The sequence below is a fragment of the Aquarana catesbeiana genome, linkage group LG02 (genome assembly GCF_042186555.1).
Source record: "Aquarana catesbeiana isolate 2022-GZ linkage group LG02, ASM4218655v1, whole genome shotgun sequence".
NCBI classification, from domain to species: Eukaryota; Metazoa; Chordata; class Amphibia; order Anura; family Ranidae; genus Aquarana; species Aquarana catesbeiana.
The window spans coordinates 357,128,362-357,145,833 of record NC_133325.1 but is presented as its reverse complement, the minus strand read 5'-3'; the positions used below and the strand labels follow the sequence as shown (position 1 = coordinate 357,145,833).

General features: G+C 43.7%; 1 protein-coding gene across 4 annotated transcripts in view; it reads right to left on the bottom strand.

Annotated features, from left to right (window-relative positions):
• Positions 1-17,472, bottom strand: part of KSR1 (kinase suppressor of ras 1) — a 248,440-nt gene that overhangs the window by 13,697 nt on the left and 217,271 nt on the right. For all 4 annotated transcript variants that reach the window (XM_073615008.1, XM_073615005.1, XM_073615007.1 and 1 more), the window contains 2 exons: positions 9,711-9,844; positions 4,443-4,574 (listed from right to left, as the gene is read on the bottom strand). In XM_073615008.1, the coding sequence (XP_073471109.1) occupies positions 4,443-4,574; positions 9,711-9,844 (266 nt within the window). The remainder of the gene's footprint in view (positions 1-4,442; positions 4,575-9,710; positions 9,845-17,472) is intronic.

Genomic DNA, 17,472 nt, shown 5'->3' with positions numbered 1-17,472 from the left:
CGAGGTAGGAGGGCGCCATTTCCAGTTTGTGGCTCTGCCTTTCGGAATAGCCACTGCACCTCGAGTGTTCACAAAGATCTTGGCTCCTCCTCTGGCCAAATTAAGGGCTCAGGGTATAGCTGTCATAGCATACCTAGACGACCTGCTCTTGATAGACCGGTCAGTAGCCTCTTTGAATGGAAACTTGAGGACCACGGTCAGGTATCTAGAACACCTGGGTTGGATCCTCAACTTAGAAAAGTCTTTCCTAAAACCAGTAAGAAGACTGGAGTATTTAGGTCTGATTATAGATACAAGCCAGGAGAAAATATTTCTACCCCAGGCAAAGATCACTGCTTTGAGAGAGCTGATTCTGACAGTAAGGACCAAGAAGGGTCCCTCAGTCCGCCTTTGTATGAGGCTACTAGGGAAGATGGTGTCTTCATTCGAAGCAGTTCCCTTTGCTCAGTTTCACGCAAGAATGCTGCAACACAGTATTCTGTCGACCTGGAACAAGAAGGTTCAGGCATTAGACTTTCCGATGCACCTGTCGCATGCGGTGCGTCAGAGCCTCAATTGGTGGCTCATACCCGAAAACCTGCAGAAGGGGAAATCCTTTCTACCGGTTACCTGGACGGTGGTAACAACAGATGCCAGTCTGTCAGGTTGGGGAGCAGTTCTGGAACAGGCTGCGGTCCAAGGGGTATGGTCCAAGACAGAGAGGACCTTACCCATCAACATTCTGGAGATCCGGGCGATACATCTAGCTCTAAAGGCCTGGACTATCAGGCTACAGGGTTGTCCGGTCAGGATCCAGTCCGACAATGCCACAGCAGTGGCTTATGTCAATCATCAGGGAGGCACCCGGAGCCGAGCTGCTCAAAAAGAGGTGAACCAGATCTTAGTCTGGGCAGAGATGCATGTGCCATGCATATCGACAGTTTTCATCCCGGGAATAGAGAATTGGCAGCTGGACTATCTAAGTCGCCAGCAGTTACTTCCAGGGAAATGGTCTCTGGTCTCTGCATCTCGACGTCTTTTGGGCCATATGCCAAAGATGGGGGGTTCCAGATGTAGATCTCTTTGCATCCCGATTCAACAAAAAGATAGACAGATTTGTGGCAAGGACAAAAGATCCTCTTGCATGCGGGACGGATGCGTTGGTGATTCCGTGGCATCGGTTCTCACTGATTTACGCATTCCTGCCTATTCTGCTATTACCACGACTCCTTCGCAGGATCAGGCAGGAAAGGAAGTCGGTACTTCTGGTGGCCCCCGCTTGGCCCAGAAGGACTTGGTATGCAGAAATAGTAAGGATGACAGTAGGTTCCCCGTGGACACTACCGGAACGCCCAGACCTGTTATCTCAAGGTCCAGTGTACCATCCTGCCTTACAAACGCTAAATTTGACGGTTTGGCTATTGAGACCCACGTTCTGAAGAGTCATGGACTCTCAGGTCCTGTCATATCTACCTTGATTAATGCAAGGAAGCCAGCTTCCAGGATGATTTTTCATAGAGTCTGGAAAGCTTATATAACCTGGTGTGAATCCAGAGGTTGGCATCCCAGGAAATATGTCATAGGTAGAATTCTTGATTTTCTACAATTAGGATTAGAGATTAAGCTGGCCTTGAGTACCATCAAGGGCCAGGTCTCTGCTTTATCAGTATTATTTCAGCGGCCATTTGCTTTGCATTCTTTGGTCCGAAACTTTATGCAAGGGGTGATGCGTCTTAATCCTCCGGTTAAAGCGCCCCTAAACCCCTGGGACTTGAATTTGGTCCTGGCTGTGTTAAAGAAACAGCCTTTTGAACCAATAAGTCAGATTCCTTTGGTCTTGTTGACAAGGAAATTAATTTTTCTGGTGGCCATCTCTTCTGCTAGAAGAGTATCAGAATTAGCAGCTCTTTCCTGTAAGGAGCCTTATTTGATTATACACAAGGATAGAGTAGTACTACGCCCTCATCCTAGTTTTTTACCGAAGGTGGTTTCTGATTTTCATTTAAACCAAGACATTGTTCTACCTTCCTTTTTTCCAGATCCCTGTTCTCCGGAAGAGAGATCTCTACATTGGTTGGATGTAGTAAGAGCAGTTAAGGCCTATCTAGGGGCAACTGCTCAGATCCGCAAGACAGATGTTTTGTTTGTGCTGCCAGAGGGTCCCAATAGAGGACAGGCAGCGTCAAAAGCTACCATTTCTAAATGGATTCGACAGTTGATCATTCAAGCTTACGGTTTGAAACAGAAGATTCCTTCGTCTCAGATCAGGGCACATTCCACAAGGGCTATTGGTGCTTCTTGGGCAGTGCATCACCAGGCCTCCAATCTGCAAGGCCGCAACCTGGTCTTCAGTTCATACATTCACCAGATTCTATCAGGTGGATGTGAGAAGGCATGAGGATATCGCCTTTGGGCAGTGCTGCAGGCAGCGGTACAGGGTCCTCAGGTCTGATTGCACCCTACTTGGTCGTGGTTCCCCCCCCCTCAGGTAGCATTGTTCTGGGACATCCCATCAGTAATTACTGTGGCTCTGTGTCCCGTGATGTTCGAGAAAGAAAATAGGATTTTTTAAAACAGCTTACCTGTAAAATCCTTTTCTTTCGAAGGACATCACGGGACACAGAGGTCCCGCCCCTCTTCTAATACACTATATTGCTTGGCTACAAAACTGAGGTATCCCTGCAAGGGGGAGGGATTATATAGGGGGTTGAACTTCCTGATAGGGTGTGCCAGTGTCCAATCACCAGTGATACCTATATAACCCATCAGTAATTACTGTGGCTCTGTGTCCCGTGATGTCCTTCGAAAGAAAAGGATTTTACAGGTAAGCTGTTTTAAAAAATCCTATTTTTAGACCCCTTTCACACTGAAGGCGCTTTTCAGGTGTTTTAGAGCTAAAAATAGCGCCTGAAAAGCACCTCTCAAGCCTCCCCAGCGTGAAAGCTGGGCTTTCACACTGGGGCGGTGAGCTTGCAGGATGGGAAAAAAAAGTCCTGCAAACAGCATCTTTGGGGCAGTGCAGGAACGGTGTATACACCGCTCCTAAACCAACCCTGCCATTGAAATCAATGGGCAGTGCTGCCGAAGCGCCTGCAAAGCTCTTCGGCAGCTGTGCTTTTAACCCCTTGTTAGCCCCTTCTTTGCGGTTAAAAGCGCCCCGCTCCTGCCCGCATAGCTCCAGTAAAGCGCTGCTAAAACTATCGGCACTTTACCGCTAACGCGGCCCGGGCCCCAGTGTGAAAGGGGTCTAAATGGTTTCAAACCAAAGCTCTTTTTTCCCTACTTCTGCTGTGGGTCACAGCAGTACACTTAGTTCTGCACTCCTGTCACATCGCTGACGTTACTCAGCAGGTCCAGGTTCTGGAGAGATCCTGACTTTGTCGGGATGCACCCAGATGCCTGGACCAGCAGCTGACTCAGCCTCTCAGCATACTGCTGACAGCCTAAGCCAGCCACCTCTGCAGAAGTGAGCCCTGGAGGGGCAGTGAGCAGAAAGCCGTGACTGACAGTCAAGTAGAAAAAAAAAATATTATACTTACCATTCCTCCAGCTCCTGCGGTGTAGTGTTATCTTGCCGATTGAAATCATAGGGACCTTGAGTACTCCAAGACATGCAAGAAGATGCTGAAGCACAGTGCTTGGAGAATCTTTGAAGTGAGAATTAGGCTACATTCACATCCATTATTTAGATCAGTGCGAATTGTAGCGGCAGGAATCTTCTTAATCTGAGCAACTAGACCCGATACACTATAATGACAGGTTGCTGGTGGCCACAAATAATAGCGGGTGTCTGCACAGCCAGCGATTATCTGTGTTGATTGCTGCTGGATGCACAAAAGTGCTACCGTATTTGTAGCTGCTGACTTTTAATTTTTTTTTTTTAAAGTGTGAAGTTGCTTTTTACGTTCTACAGAATGATATATTAAACAGCAAAAACTGTGCTTAGAAAGTATGGAAACATATAACTTATTTGCTATTTTTTTTTTTTGTCTGTGAAATATAGCACTGAAAATGTTTTATTACAATGGCTCGATTGGTAAAAAAAAAAAAAAAAAAAAAATCAGATTCTGAATCTTTTTTAGGTTGATAATTTAGTGTGGTCTCTGACTGTGCTGAATTCTTATCAGTTAGCATTGCTCCCAGCTATTTTTGTGAACTTTAGTGCACCTCTTATCCATGTTATGGACCAGTCCCAAGGCAAAAACACCGCTTCTACACAGATCTGAGATGGTGAGCATTGTTACCCTAGGACAGGAAGTGTGTTACTAGCAGGATCACCAGGAAAAAAAAAAATATAAAAAGGAAAAAAGAAACTTGAAAAAGAACTATTGCAGTCACTATATCATTCTAAGGCCTTAGATACACTTCAACAGATCATTGCCATGTGACAAGTCATGTCAAATCATGTGACATTCTACAATAAGTCAGGCTTCGTACGACTCACAAATAACATTTGACCTTACCCAAAAGCATAAACGTCAGCAGCTTTGGAAAATGGAAATTTATCTTCGTCCTTCCCAGGAGCCATCTCACGTACTATTTCTGGGGCCAGAAAGCACAGCCAATCATGGCTCAACTTCAACTCATTCTCACGTCTAACAGAGAGAAAACAGGATGTGATGCAATTTAGTAGTGTGTGTCACAACATTGATACATTTATCACAAAGATATTCAGCTAGATGTAAGAGACAACAAGGTGAACAGTTTGTGATTACAACTTCAGTTTGTGGCACTCTTCAAATACAAAAAAATATTGAAAGTGTATGTATGGGCGAAAAACAAGACAGCTCTCTAATAAAAACACTTCCCCATTTTTGTCACTTTACAAATACTGCAAGTACAGAAAAATACCGGTTGCTTCTGGCAGAAGTCCAGGGAGCTTCTCACTTCCTGTAATGAGCTCAGAATGGTGGCTCTCAAATCTCAACAGTGCTACCACTGAACTACAGAGCAGGGTCACCTGATCGCCGATAGCCTCTGTTCTGCTACCACAGTGATCAATCACTGTGAAGCCAGTGCCTGTATATCCTCTCTCTGTGAATGTAGGAGAAATATACATTGTATCTCTCTTTCCTTGCAGAGAGAGAAAAAATAAATAAATAAATAAAAAACACAAAAAAATACGTAGATCAAGGTTGGATTTAGGTCAGTGCCAGGGTAATGCCCCATACAGACGATCGGAATTTCCAACAACAAATGTTCGATGTGAGCTTGTTGTCGGAAATTCTGACCGTGTGTAGGCTCCATCAGATACTTTAACAAAAATTTGAGAGCTGGATCTCAAATTTTCCGACAACAAAATCCGTTGTCGGAAATTCCGATCGTGTGTACACAATTCCGACGCACAAAATTCCACGCATGCTCGGAATCAAGCAGAAGAGCCGCACTGCCTATTGAACTTCCTTTTTCTAGTCCCGTCGTATGTGTTGTATGTCACCGCATTCTTGACGTTTGGAATTTCCGACAACATTTGTGTGACCGTGTGTATGCAAGACAAGTTTGAGCCAACATCCGAAGGAAAAAAATCCACGGTTCTGTTGTCGGAATGTCCGATCGTCTGTACGAGGCATTAGTGTTTGGGTCAGTATTTATTTGGACAGGATTTTTTTTTTTTTATTTGTATCAGTTAATGTGTTTTGCTTATGGGTAAAGCAAAAAAAAGCAAAAAAAAAAGAAAAATGTGCATGGTTGTTCCTGGCCTGTACTACGGGTACAAACAATAACAGACATATGTGGTATCGCTGCGATCGTCAGGAGCAGGAACATTTAGTTTGGGTTGTTCTCTGGTGGAAGGCTATGGTAGTAGCAAGAAGCATACAGCTAAATTTTAAAAATATGATTTTTTTTTTTTACTATTTTGGGACAGTTTTCCTTTGATAATAAAAAAAAAAAAAAAAAAAAAAATATCAGGAGATATTTATCATCGTTTAAAAAAAAACCACGGTATAATCCACCTGGATGCACAAAGCAGTTGTGATGATATGTACGGTTTTACAAACACATGTCAAAGTTTCAAACTTGTACTTCGCCATTAAGATTTGTTTTACCCTTAGGCATGAAGGGGTTAAACAAACAATGCAGCTACCACATTAAAAAGGGGCGATAAGCTGCAATTACATAAAAAAAAAAAAAAAAAAAATTATATATATATATATATATATATATATATACACACACACACACACACACACATAGTATGCATAACCTTTTAATGAACTAGCCATTCATGATGAAGTCTGGTTTCTTTGGTCAAGAGTACTTTCAGCATATATTGGAAACAAAGTCCCCCATTGTGCACTGTCAAATTCAGTTTGCCATCATCCACCAACTTGCGGTCTCCCAGTAAGCTGGATTTCCTATATACTTTTATGTGTTTAGCCCTTACTACCGATACGACTGGAAACAGACAGCAGCTTCAGGAAAGTGGCTACAGAGACGAGTGACATTATATCACATTTGCATTGCACTACCTTCAACACAAACATGTTGTGTGGTCAGGGCCGGTGCTACCACTAGGCAAACTAGGCAGCCGCCTAGGGTGCACTGCTGCCTAGGGCAGCCAGCTGCTGGTTTTCCTACTCTCCATCTCCGCGCTGTGTAAGTTTTCGGCGCTGTATTATAAATACCTGTAATAAATGTTATAACCTCTAGTGGGCGCTGCTGGGACAAAGCGTGCACATCTAGGGGGGTGCAGGGGATGCCTCTCTGTAGTGTCACTATAGAGGCGCAGCATTGGAGGACGTCCTGATGGAATGGAAGCAAACATCCCCTGCGCGCCTCTATGATCAGTGCTCTTTACTGGAGCCACATGCTTCCTCTAGCGCCGGCTCCTGTCACACTGATGCTTGGGCAAAGGGGGTGGATTCAGGGGCGGAGCCAGGGGGGGCGGCAAAATGAGGTTTCGCCTGGGGTGTCAAAAATCCTTGCACCAGTCCTGTGTGTGGTGCTCTACTTCAAACATATGCAGAACTGCTTTGAAATCAGGCATTAGGTTCCATTCACACCAATGCGTTTTTTCATGCTTTTTGCAGAAACGCAGGACTTTTTTTTAACATGGCTTCCTCTGAAACACATTCACATCAATGCATTTTTGTGCCTCTGCATTTTTGGAAAGGGTCAGGGACTTTTTTAAATGCAAAATGGAGCGTTTTTTGCTTTTTTTGTTTCATCAGACTTCAATTGAGAAGCTGCAATAAAGCATGTGGTGCGTTTTTGCCACAATTTGCATTTTTAAATCTACCCAACAACATATATATAAAAAAAACAAAAACAAAAAACATAAAACCTGCAAATTGCGTCAAAATTGCCGTAAAAAAACATGACAAGCACTGCAGAAGCGTTTAAAAGCAACATGCAGAGATGTGAATCGAGCCTAACATAGCCAAGAGTTGCTTCATACTAGCCTAAGGTAAGCAAACCCTGTCAATGATAATCAGGCTCTGTAAGGGCAAAACACAAAAATCGTGCTATAAGAAATTGTTATTGCTCACTTTCCTATAACTAGGGTTGCACCGATACTAGTATCGGTATCAATATCAAGCATTTGCACAAGTACTTGTACTCGTGCAAATGTTCCGATTCTTGACCTGATACCTGGACAGTCGGGGATGAACGGTGGTAGGGGGAGTTACAAGCACCGATCTTACAGTATAGATTTCAATAAAGCAGCTGACAGACACTTCTCCTCCCTCCCTCGGCTTTCAGCTGCTTTATTGAAATCTATACAAGGGGATCGGTGCTTGTAACTCCACCCATCGCCACACCAATCATCCCTGAATGTCCCCTGTGTCCTCCTCCAGCCCCCCCCCCTGCTCCTCCGGTCCCCCTCCGTGCTCCGGTCCCCCGATCTGTCAGGATGGAGAGCGGGGGAGGATGCTGGCAAATCTGTCATTTACTGGCTCCTTTCTTTTCTGAATGCACAGAGTCAGTGATCACTGACTTTGTCCATTCATAACCGAGCATCAACTGTGTTTACTCTGCTTCAGTTTATGAATGGAGAGGAGCCGCTGTCTCCTGTCCCTTCATTTTCATTGCAGCTGAGGCTGCTGAGCAGGGGCATTGCTAGGGGGTGGCTATAGCCCCGAATTTGAGGCCCATAGCCCCGAGTCTCTTGTCGCAAGGTCCCTGCCTAACCAGCGGGTTGTGGCTGCTGCGGCGGGCGGGCTGGCTGCATGAGAGAGGTGGAGGACAGTAGAGAAGCGAGCGGGCGGACGAGCAGAGATTACATCTCTCTCTGCTCGCTCCACATCAGCGCTCTTCACAGCCGGGCCTCCTCAATTTGGGAGCAAGGTGCAGTGAGCAGCAGAGAGATTACATCATCTCTCACTGCCCGCCACACATCAGGGCTCTTCCGCCCTAACAGAACCGTGGATTGGAGGTCACGTGCTTACTGTCATCGTGGAGCTCCACTTTGCAGCCAGACCCACTTGCTTCAATGTCGGAGGTGCGGCGGGGAGCAGCGAGATGATATCTCTCACTGCCCGCATCTGCATCACCACTCTCCTGCTCTCACTAAATGGACCAGTGCTGTCAGCCTGCCATCAATGCACATTTGGTGGCACTGGCTGGCATGGCAAGTGAAAACCCACATCTGGTGGCCGGTGACGTGGCAAATGACAATCTGCAAATGGTGGCAGGAGATGTGGCAATCTGCAAATGGTGTGAGGAGACATGGCAAGTGACAATCTGCATATGGTGGCAGGTGACGTGGCAAGTGACAATCTGCAAATGGTGGCAGGTGACGTGGCAAGTGACAATCTTCAAATGGTGGCAAGAGATATGGCAAGTGACAATCTGCAAATGGTGGAAAGAGATGTGGCAAGTGACAATCTGCAAATGGTGGCAGGAGTCGTGGCAATCTGCAAATGGTGGCAGGTGACGTGGCAAGTGACAATCCACATCTGCTGCCAGGTGAAAGTGGCAAGTGACAATCTACATCTGGTGGCAGGCGACATGGCAAGTGATAATTCACATCTAGTGGCAAGTGACGGTGGCAAGTGACACACTGCATCTTGTGGCAAGTGACACGCCCAGGGCTCCAACTGATTCTGCAGTATGGTGAGCTGAACCACTTCCTTATATATTAGAATGTAATAATAGAAATAATGCACTTCAATCACCCTGACACCATATCAACCATGGTGCCATGATGATTAAAGCGCCAACACCAGCCATCTCCCGTGAAAAATTGCTTACCACCGGTCTTCCCCTCCCCCCTGCGGGCAAGTGAAAAGGTTGGTGACCGCTGTTATGGGTTCTAGCCCCAGATCTTTTGCAGACCTAGCAACACCCCTGCTTCTGAGCAAGGGCTCTGGGGAATCTATGTCCTTAGTGCCTTTCTCTGTCTCAAAGGGGAGATGTCAGTGGTCTGTTTAGAACCCTGATATCTCACCAAAGCACCCCCCCTTGTGATAAAGAAAAAAAATTGTAATAAATATTTAAAAAGGTAAAATTGTGAAAAAACAAAAACAAAAAACACTGACACCATCCACTCCCCACCCCCCCCCCCCCCCTCAAAAAAGAGAAAGCATTGTGAAAAAATAAAGAAAGAGGAAAAAAAAATGTATATGTATATATATATATATATATATATATATATATATATATATATATATATATAAAATTGTAAGTCGCACCAACCATTGCTCTATATTAATAATATAAGGCCACTCTTGGGCATGAAAATGCTTTTAGATCCTTCACTGAAAATGTTCCAGTTGACAAGTTCTCACCTTCCTTCTTGCACTACTCCTGAAATGCCAAACAGGCCAAAGTCTGTGATTATTACTTTTCCATTTTCATAGAAAACATTCTTGGATTTCAAATCTTTGTGAACGATGCCTTTGGCATGCAGGTAGCCCATGCCCTGAAAACACAGAATCATACAGTATTAGGTTTAAACATAAAAGTAACAAGAGAGAAAGAACATCTAAATCAACTGCTAATTCATATTAGACTTAATTTAAAATAGAAGCATGGGGTTGATAAAAAAAACTAACAAACCTTATGCTCACCTAGATGATGCAGCATTGATCTGATGACTGTCACTGTCTTTCTGTTCTGCCCATCCAGCACTCACTGGAGTGTTGGGCTGGGGAGGGAACGAGGAGGGAGCAGCTGGCTCAGGCTCCCAGTGGCGCAGCAGAGAGGCTGAGCCAGCTGCCAGCCCAGGAAACTGGGTGGATCCCAACTGTCGAGATCTTTCCCTAGGTTGGACCGGCTGAGTGACGTCAGCCAACTTTAGCCTGCTATTGGCTGAAAAAGGGTCACAGGAGTGCAGATCCCCTGTGATCTATAGGGGGAAGTATGGGCAAAAAAGCTTTGGCCCAATTTCTCATTTCATTCCATTCCATGTGAATGCATCTAAATGCGTGTCAACGCTAGTGCTTGAGCATTAACAAACTATAATGGCCAGAGTAAATAACAGAACGCACCTAAACATGTTATACACTATACAGTATCAAGTTTTTTCTGCCAAAATGCTGCTGCCAGGAGGAAAGGCTTTGAGGAGAGTTTGCATGAGGCCTTCTTACACTTCTGTTAAGTGGATTTAGTTTACTTGCAATACTATGTTTTTTCACTTCCATTATTAAAACATTCAATGGTATTCCTAATTTTTCAGTCTACATGGGCATGTACAGCTGTGGCCAAAAGTTTTGAGAATGACACAAATATAACATTTTCACAAAGTCCGCTGCCTCAGTTTTTATGTGACTCCAGAATATTATGAAGAGTGATCAGATGAATTGGAATTATTTGCAATGAGTCCCTCTTTGCCATGAAAATTAACTTAATCCCATAAAAAAAACATTTCCACTGCATTTGTGAAGAAGGCTTCAGGGTTCCCAAGAAAGTCCAGCAAACGCCAGGACCGTCTCCTACAGTTGATTCTGCTGCAGGATCGGGCACCACCAGTGCAGAGCTTGCTCAGGAATGGCAGCAGACAGATGTGAGTGCATCTGCACACACAGTGAGGCGAAGACTTTTGGAGGATGGCCTGGTTTATGAATGGCAGCAAAGAAGCCACTTCTCTCCAAGAAAAACATGAGGGACAGACTGATATTCTGCAAAAGGTACAGGGATCGGACTGCTGAGGACTGGGTAAAGTTATTTTCTCTGATAGATCCCCTTTCACATTGTTTGGTGCATCCGGAAAAAACCTTGTCCGGAGAAGAAAGTGAGCTCTACCATCAGTCCTGTGTCATGCCAACATTAAAGCATTCTGAGACCATTCATGTGTGGGGTTGCTTCTCAGCCAAGGGAGTGGGCTCACTCACAATTTTGCCTAAGAACACAGCCACGAATAAAGAATGGCTCAAAAACATCCTCTCCCAACCATCCAAGAACAGTTTGGTGATGAACAATGTCTTTTCCAGCATGATGGAGTACCTTGCCATAAGGCAAAAGTGATAACTAACTGGCTTGGGGAACAGAACATCAAAATTTTGGGTCCATGTCCAGGAAACTCCCCAGACCTTAAACCCATTGAGAACTTGTAGTCAATCCTTAAGAGGCCCACAAATTCTGACAAACTCCAAGCATGGATTATGCAAGAATGGGCTGCCATCAGTCAGGATGTGGCCCAGAAGTTGATTGACAGCATACCAGGGCGAATTGCAGAGGTCTGAAACAGAAGGGTCAACACGGCAAATATTGACTCTTTGCATAAACTTAATGTAATTATCAATAAAAACTTTTAACACTTATGAAATGCTTGTAATTATATTTCAGTATACCATAGTGACATCTGACAAAAAAAAAAATCTAAAAACACTGAAGCACCAGACTTTGTGAAAATTAATATTTGTGTCATTCGCAAAACTTTTGGCTGTAGTGCAAGGGCCTGCATGATTGCATACAAATTGAAAGTGTTTGCACAAAAATTGTATAGCGTATGGTCAGCCTAAGACAATAATAACAGAAAAAACGGTCAGAGAGAGCTTGCTCAGAATGTAATTTCAGGCTGCAGTACTTCTGACACAGTTTCTCAATCAAAAGAATTCTCTCAGAATTCTCATATAAAGTATATGAATTCTCAAGAAAACAAAGGATTTCTGACCTTTTCACAACTACTTTCCTGGACAGGTCATCAGTTTACCAAATTATTTTACACCCTAGAGCAGTAATTTCAGTACTAAGGCCTTCACCCGAAGTGGACAGATCAGCTTTGGAGGCATACCTAGTGCCAAGCAGAAAAGTGGGGGAAAAAAAAACAACCCTAATGTTTAAAGCAGACCTGCCATTATAGAAAAAAAGAGGCTTCCATTGTGCAGATTTTTTTGAAAATGCAAGTTGCCTGGTTGCTTTGCCAACCCAATAGCTTCCTTAATTTCTGACCTGGAACAAGTATGCAGATCGGGAAAATAAAAAAATCAGCACTCCCAAACTGCACGCCTGTTGCAAGTCAGTGACTCAGGCAGAATTGGCAGCTTCTGTGTTTCTCTTGTGACAGGATTCCCTAAAGCTAGGGTTGCTGGAGGCAAAGCACCCAACAGTCACAGAATTTAAGATTTTTAACCACTTCAATACAGGGCACTTATACACCTTCCTGCCCAGACCAATTTTCAGCTTTCAGCGCTGTCGCAGTTTGAATGACAACATCATGCTACACTGTACCCAAACCAAATTTGTATCATTTTGTTCCCACAAATAGAGCTTTCTTTTGATGGTATTTGATCGGTTTTTATTTTTTGCTAAACAAATAAAAAAAGACCGAAAATTTTGAAAAAAAATAAAAGTTTTGCTTTGATTTCTGTTAAAAAATTTGTAAATAGTTAAGTTTTCTCTTTCACTGATGGGCACTGATAAGGCGGCACTGACAGGCACTGATAAGGCGGCACTGATGAGGTGGCACCAATGAGCGGGCACTGACGATGGGCACTCATGGGTGGCACTGGTGGGCACTGATAGGCGGCACTGATAGGCTGCAAAGATGGTTTTTATGGGTGGCACTGATAGGCAGCACTGCTGGGCACTGATAGGCGGCACTGATAGGCATCCCTGGTGGCAGTGGTAGGCACTGGAGTGGGCACTGATTGGCAGCTGCCTGGGCACAGATTAGTATTTCCCTGTGGGTTTAGGGGCATACCTGATGGTCCAGTGTGGATGGCCATCTGGGCGGCTTCCCTGATGGTCCTGGGTGGGATCTGAGGGGGGGCTGTGATTGTTTCCCTCCTGTCAGGAGAGCAGCCGATCGGCTCTCCTCTACTTGCATCTGTCAGACACGAGTGAGGAAAAGCCGATCACGGCTCTTCCTATTCACATCGCGATCAGCCGTGATTGGACATGGCTGATCACGTGGTAAAGAGTCTCCTTCAGAGACTCTTTACCTAGATCCGAGTTGCGGTGTGTCAGACTGACACACCACAACAACAATTGCCGCGATGCGTGCCCCCGGGGGCGCGCATCAGCTTAATATCCTGATCACGTCATATGATGTCCGGTCAGGATATTGAAAGCACTTTGCGCCGTCATTTTGCTATATGGTGGGCGGCAAGTGGTTAAAGAGATATGGGGTTGTGGGAAAAAACAAATTATACTCACCTAGGTGGATGCAGCATTGTTTCGATGCTGCATCTGTCACCTCCCAGCTTTGAGACTGAGAACTGAGCAAAGCCTGCTGATTGCTCAGTTCTCGGTCTTCAGTGAGGAGAGAGCCAGTAGCTGGCAGTCACCAGCTCTCTGCTCTGTCCCTCCAACACTCACTGGGGGGTTGTGCTGTGGAAGGGACAGGAGCAACTAGCTCAGGCTCCCAGCGACTCACTGGGGGGCTGAGCCAGCTGCCAGTGCAGGCATCTGGGTGGATCCCAACTTTAAAGGCTTGTAGTGAATGTACTAGCTTACAATATATTTCTATAACCTATAAAACTAGATTACCTCTAACCCATAATATATCACAATATTTAATGACAAAATAAAATTTTTAGGAACATACACAGTGGTACTATGGCCAAAAACTGGTGCATGCATTCACCTAAGGACAGCTGCAAAGAAGTTTAAGAAAATCCGGAGTTAAAAAAAAAAAAAAAAAAAAAAGTGTACAAACTTGGCTTTTCGTAACCAAGTCATGTCATTGTGGCCTTTTCCACCACTACCTCATCCAACAAAATCTTGGTTGAATAAGCGTAAGTAAATAATGTAAGGCCATAAGACAATCAGGTTTATGGCCACTTTGAAGAGCAATTTTCAAGCCCATCCCATCATCAATATACTAGTGTTATTTTGTAAACTACCTATAAAAAAAGTCTGCAGCATGGGAAGAATTCTTTATTTATATGGTAACAGCTGTACAACTGAATCCATAAAATATAAACCACAGCAAACAGCCTTTTGTCACGAATACTCCCACACACAAATCAGGCAAATAGGTAAGAGCAGAAACTGACCTATTTAGCATAGACACTCGGGGGTCTATTTATAAAACAGTGAATATGTGACTTTAACTAAACATTCTCTGGTGGAGAATTACTGTCAATTAGAAACACATTGACCTGTGCAGAGAAGGTTTACTGAGTGTTTGATTCACTGCTTATGCCCCTTAGGTTGCAACTATTATTTCAGTTATTATTCCTTAAACAGATCAAATTTCTGGATTAGAGGGCAACACTTAGGGAACAAAATTGCTTAATTTTCTTCCATTCACATTGCTGCAAAGTGGTAGGCACAGGCATTGAAGCGCGTTGTGTTCACGTGTATTGCCTTAAAGTAGAATCAGGTATAAAGTATAAAGGTAAAATGCTTTTGGGTAGAGTGGTGAGGGGAGCGATTGACTCTCTCAAGTGTCATGACCAATGTCACCAGAACTAAAAGTGAGGGTAAATCCCAAATGTGGTGTTGCCACCAAAACATAGATAGAAAGCAAATCATCCAATGGGGACACTTGTTCCCGTGACAGCTAAGGTGACAATTCCTTCTTTTCCAATATTTTTATTCAAGATTTTACAAAAGATATAAGATTAACGTTTTACATTTTTTGTTTAAGGTGTAAGAACCAATAACAAGACGTTTATACAAAATAACCATAGAAAAAATTTTAAGAACAAAATGAAAGAGATAGGGAGGTTACACGACAGATAATTCCATATGGTTATTAATTCTTTATTGTGTTTCATGTATAGCTTGAGGAGTCTCAGGAGGAGAATTCTCACTCCCAAGCTCCCCAACTTGGTGTAACCTGTAAATGATCCTCCTATAACAGCCCTAGGGCTTCGATCAACCCTATACTCTTTAGTGCTTATTATATTTAGTAAAGTAACAAGAAAGAAAAAGATAGGAAAGTGAGAAGTAGAGGGTAGAGAGAAGAGGGGGAGGGGGAGGTGCACTCCTGTCTTAGAGCGAGGGATTTTTAAGTATCCCATCGCATTATGTATTCGAGATATATTTTATCCAGGGGTCCCATATTCTTTCAAACAAATGCATTTTGTCATTTAAGATAGCAGACAGACGTTCATTAACCATAATCCATGACAGTTTAGATTTTATGAGATAAAAGGGGATCGTTGGAGACTTCCATGATTTAGCTATCGCTATTCTTGCTGCAACAAATACAAAATTTATGAGTTTTCGCATGTGTTTCGATGCTCCATCTACTGGGTGTCCCAACAGTGCCTGCAAGGGTGACTTGATTAAGTTCACTTGGGTTAATGAATATATAAAGTTGTATGTACGGATCCAAAATCTACGCACTTTTGGGCAGGACCACCATGTGTGTATCATGGTGCCTTCGCTGTTGCATCCTCTAAAGCACTGCGGGGAGGCCCCCGGAACAAAAGCTGCCACTTTCACTGGAACCATATACCATCTCATCAGAACTTTGTAGTTTGCCTCTATCAAAGAGGTATTAATATATGATTTGGAGGCCTGGAGAGACATTTTGTGCCATTCTTCAACTGTTAGGCTGATACCTGTATCTTGCTCCCATTTTTCCATATAAAACAATTTCTGAGAGGATGATGATAAAATACCATATAACAATAAAATGTGGCCCGAGTGTTTGTCTATGGTTCTGCAGAAATTTTCCATTTGGGTGGATTTAGTTAAATCTGAACTACGGTTCAGTGTAGTTAAGAAGTGCGCTATCTGGGAATAGCGGTATATTTCTGTATTCGGTAGTTGGTACTTTTCCTGCAGAACCTGTTTAGACATAACCCCGCTGTGGTCGCATAAATCAGCTATCCGTAACAATCCCTTGTTGGTCCACCATTTAAATTCGTGGGGACAGAGACCCGGGGCGAACATAGGGTTATTTAGCAATGGGGCCAATGGAGTATGAGGAGATTTAAACTTATAAGTAGTTGCTAGTCTATCCCACAGATCAAATGAAAAGGACAGTGTCGGGCACATTATTGTTGGTCTGTCCTTCGGTTTCATCCACATTAGGTGGCTGATCTCCTTATTGGGAAATAACGCTGTTTCCATTATCATCCAAAGTGGGTTTGATTGTCGGGTATGGAATCGTGTTAGCTGAGCTAATTGTGCTGCATGATAATATTTTATCAGGTCTGGTACTCCCAATCCACCTTGTAATTTGGGGGTGTATAATGTTCGTCTATTCACCCTGGGTCTCTTGTTCCCCCAGATAAATTCCAGGAGTTTATTCTGGAACCTCGCTAGGTCTGCTCTATCTATTGCTATGGGAAGAGTCCTGAACAGGTATAACACCTTCGGAAGGATAGTCATTTTTACTGAGTACAGTCGACCGAACCAGGATGGGGGGTTGTTTGACCATCTTTTGAGATCCTCCAGTAGTTTTTTAAACAAGGGGGGGTAATTATATTTGTATAATGTGGCTAGTGATGGGGTAAGGAAGATACCTAGATATGGAAGAGCTGTATCTTTCCACTGGAATGTATATGAATTTCGTAAAGCACGGATTATGTGCGTTGGTAACAGTACATTAAGGGCTTGGGATTTCGAATGATTCACTTTTAGGCCTGAGATTGACGTGAAATGTGTTAGTAATATGTGCAAGGTGGGTAGTGTGGTGATCGGAGAGGAGAGGAGCAGCAGCAGGTCATCTGCAAACAACGCGCACTTATGTTCCCTGTCGCCACTCCTCACTCCCAGTATGTCTGGGTGGGCTCGTATCTTAATAGCTAATGGTTCTAATGCTAGAATGAACAACAAGGGGGATAGTGGACATCCCTGCCTGGTTCCTCTGTGTATTTCTATTGGCTGAGACCGGAAACCCTTGACAACTAGATGCGCTGTGGGAGTATGATAAATGTTTTCTAGTGTCTTCAGGAAATTCGGGCCAAACCCATAGCGTTTCAATATGAAAAATAGATAGTCCCATGATATGGAGTCAAAGGCCTTGTTGACAATTCCTTCTTATTGGAAAGATATCCTCTCACTGAAACTACAGGACAGGAAGTAAAAGACATAAATGGCAAATAAACTGAGTCGTTTGAACCCTCCCCATCTCTACTAAAAAAAGAAAAAAAAAAAAAAGTTATGGCTTTAGATGTACAGTGCCTTGAAAAAGTATTCATACCT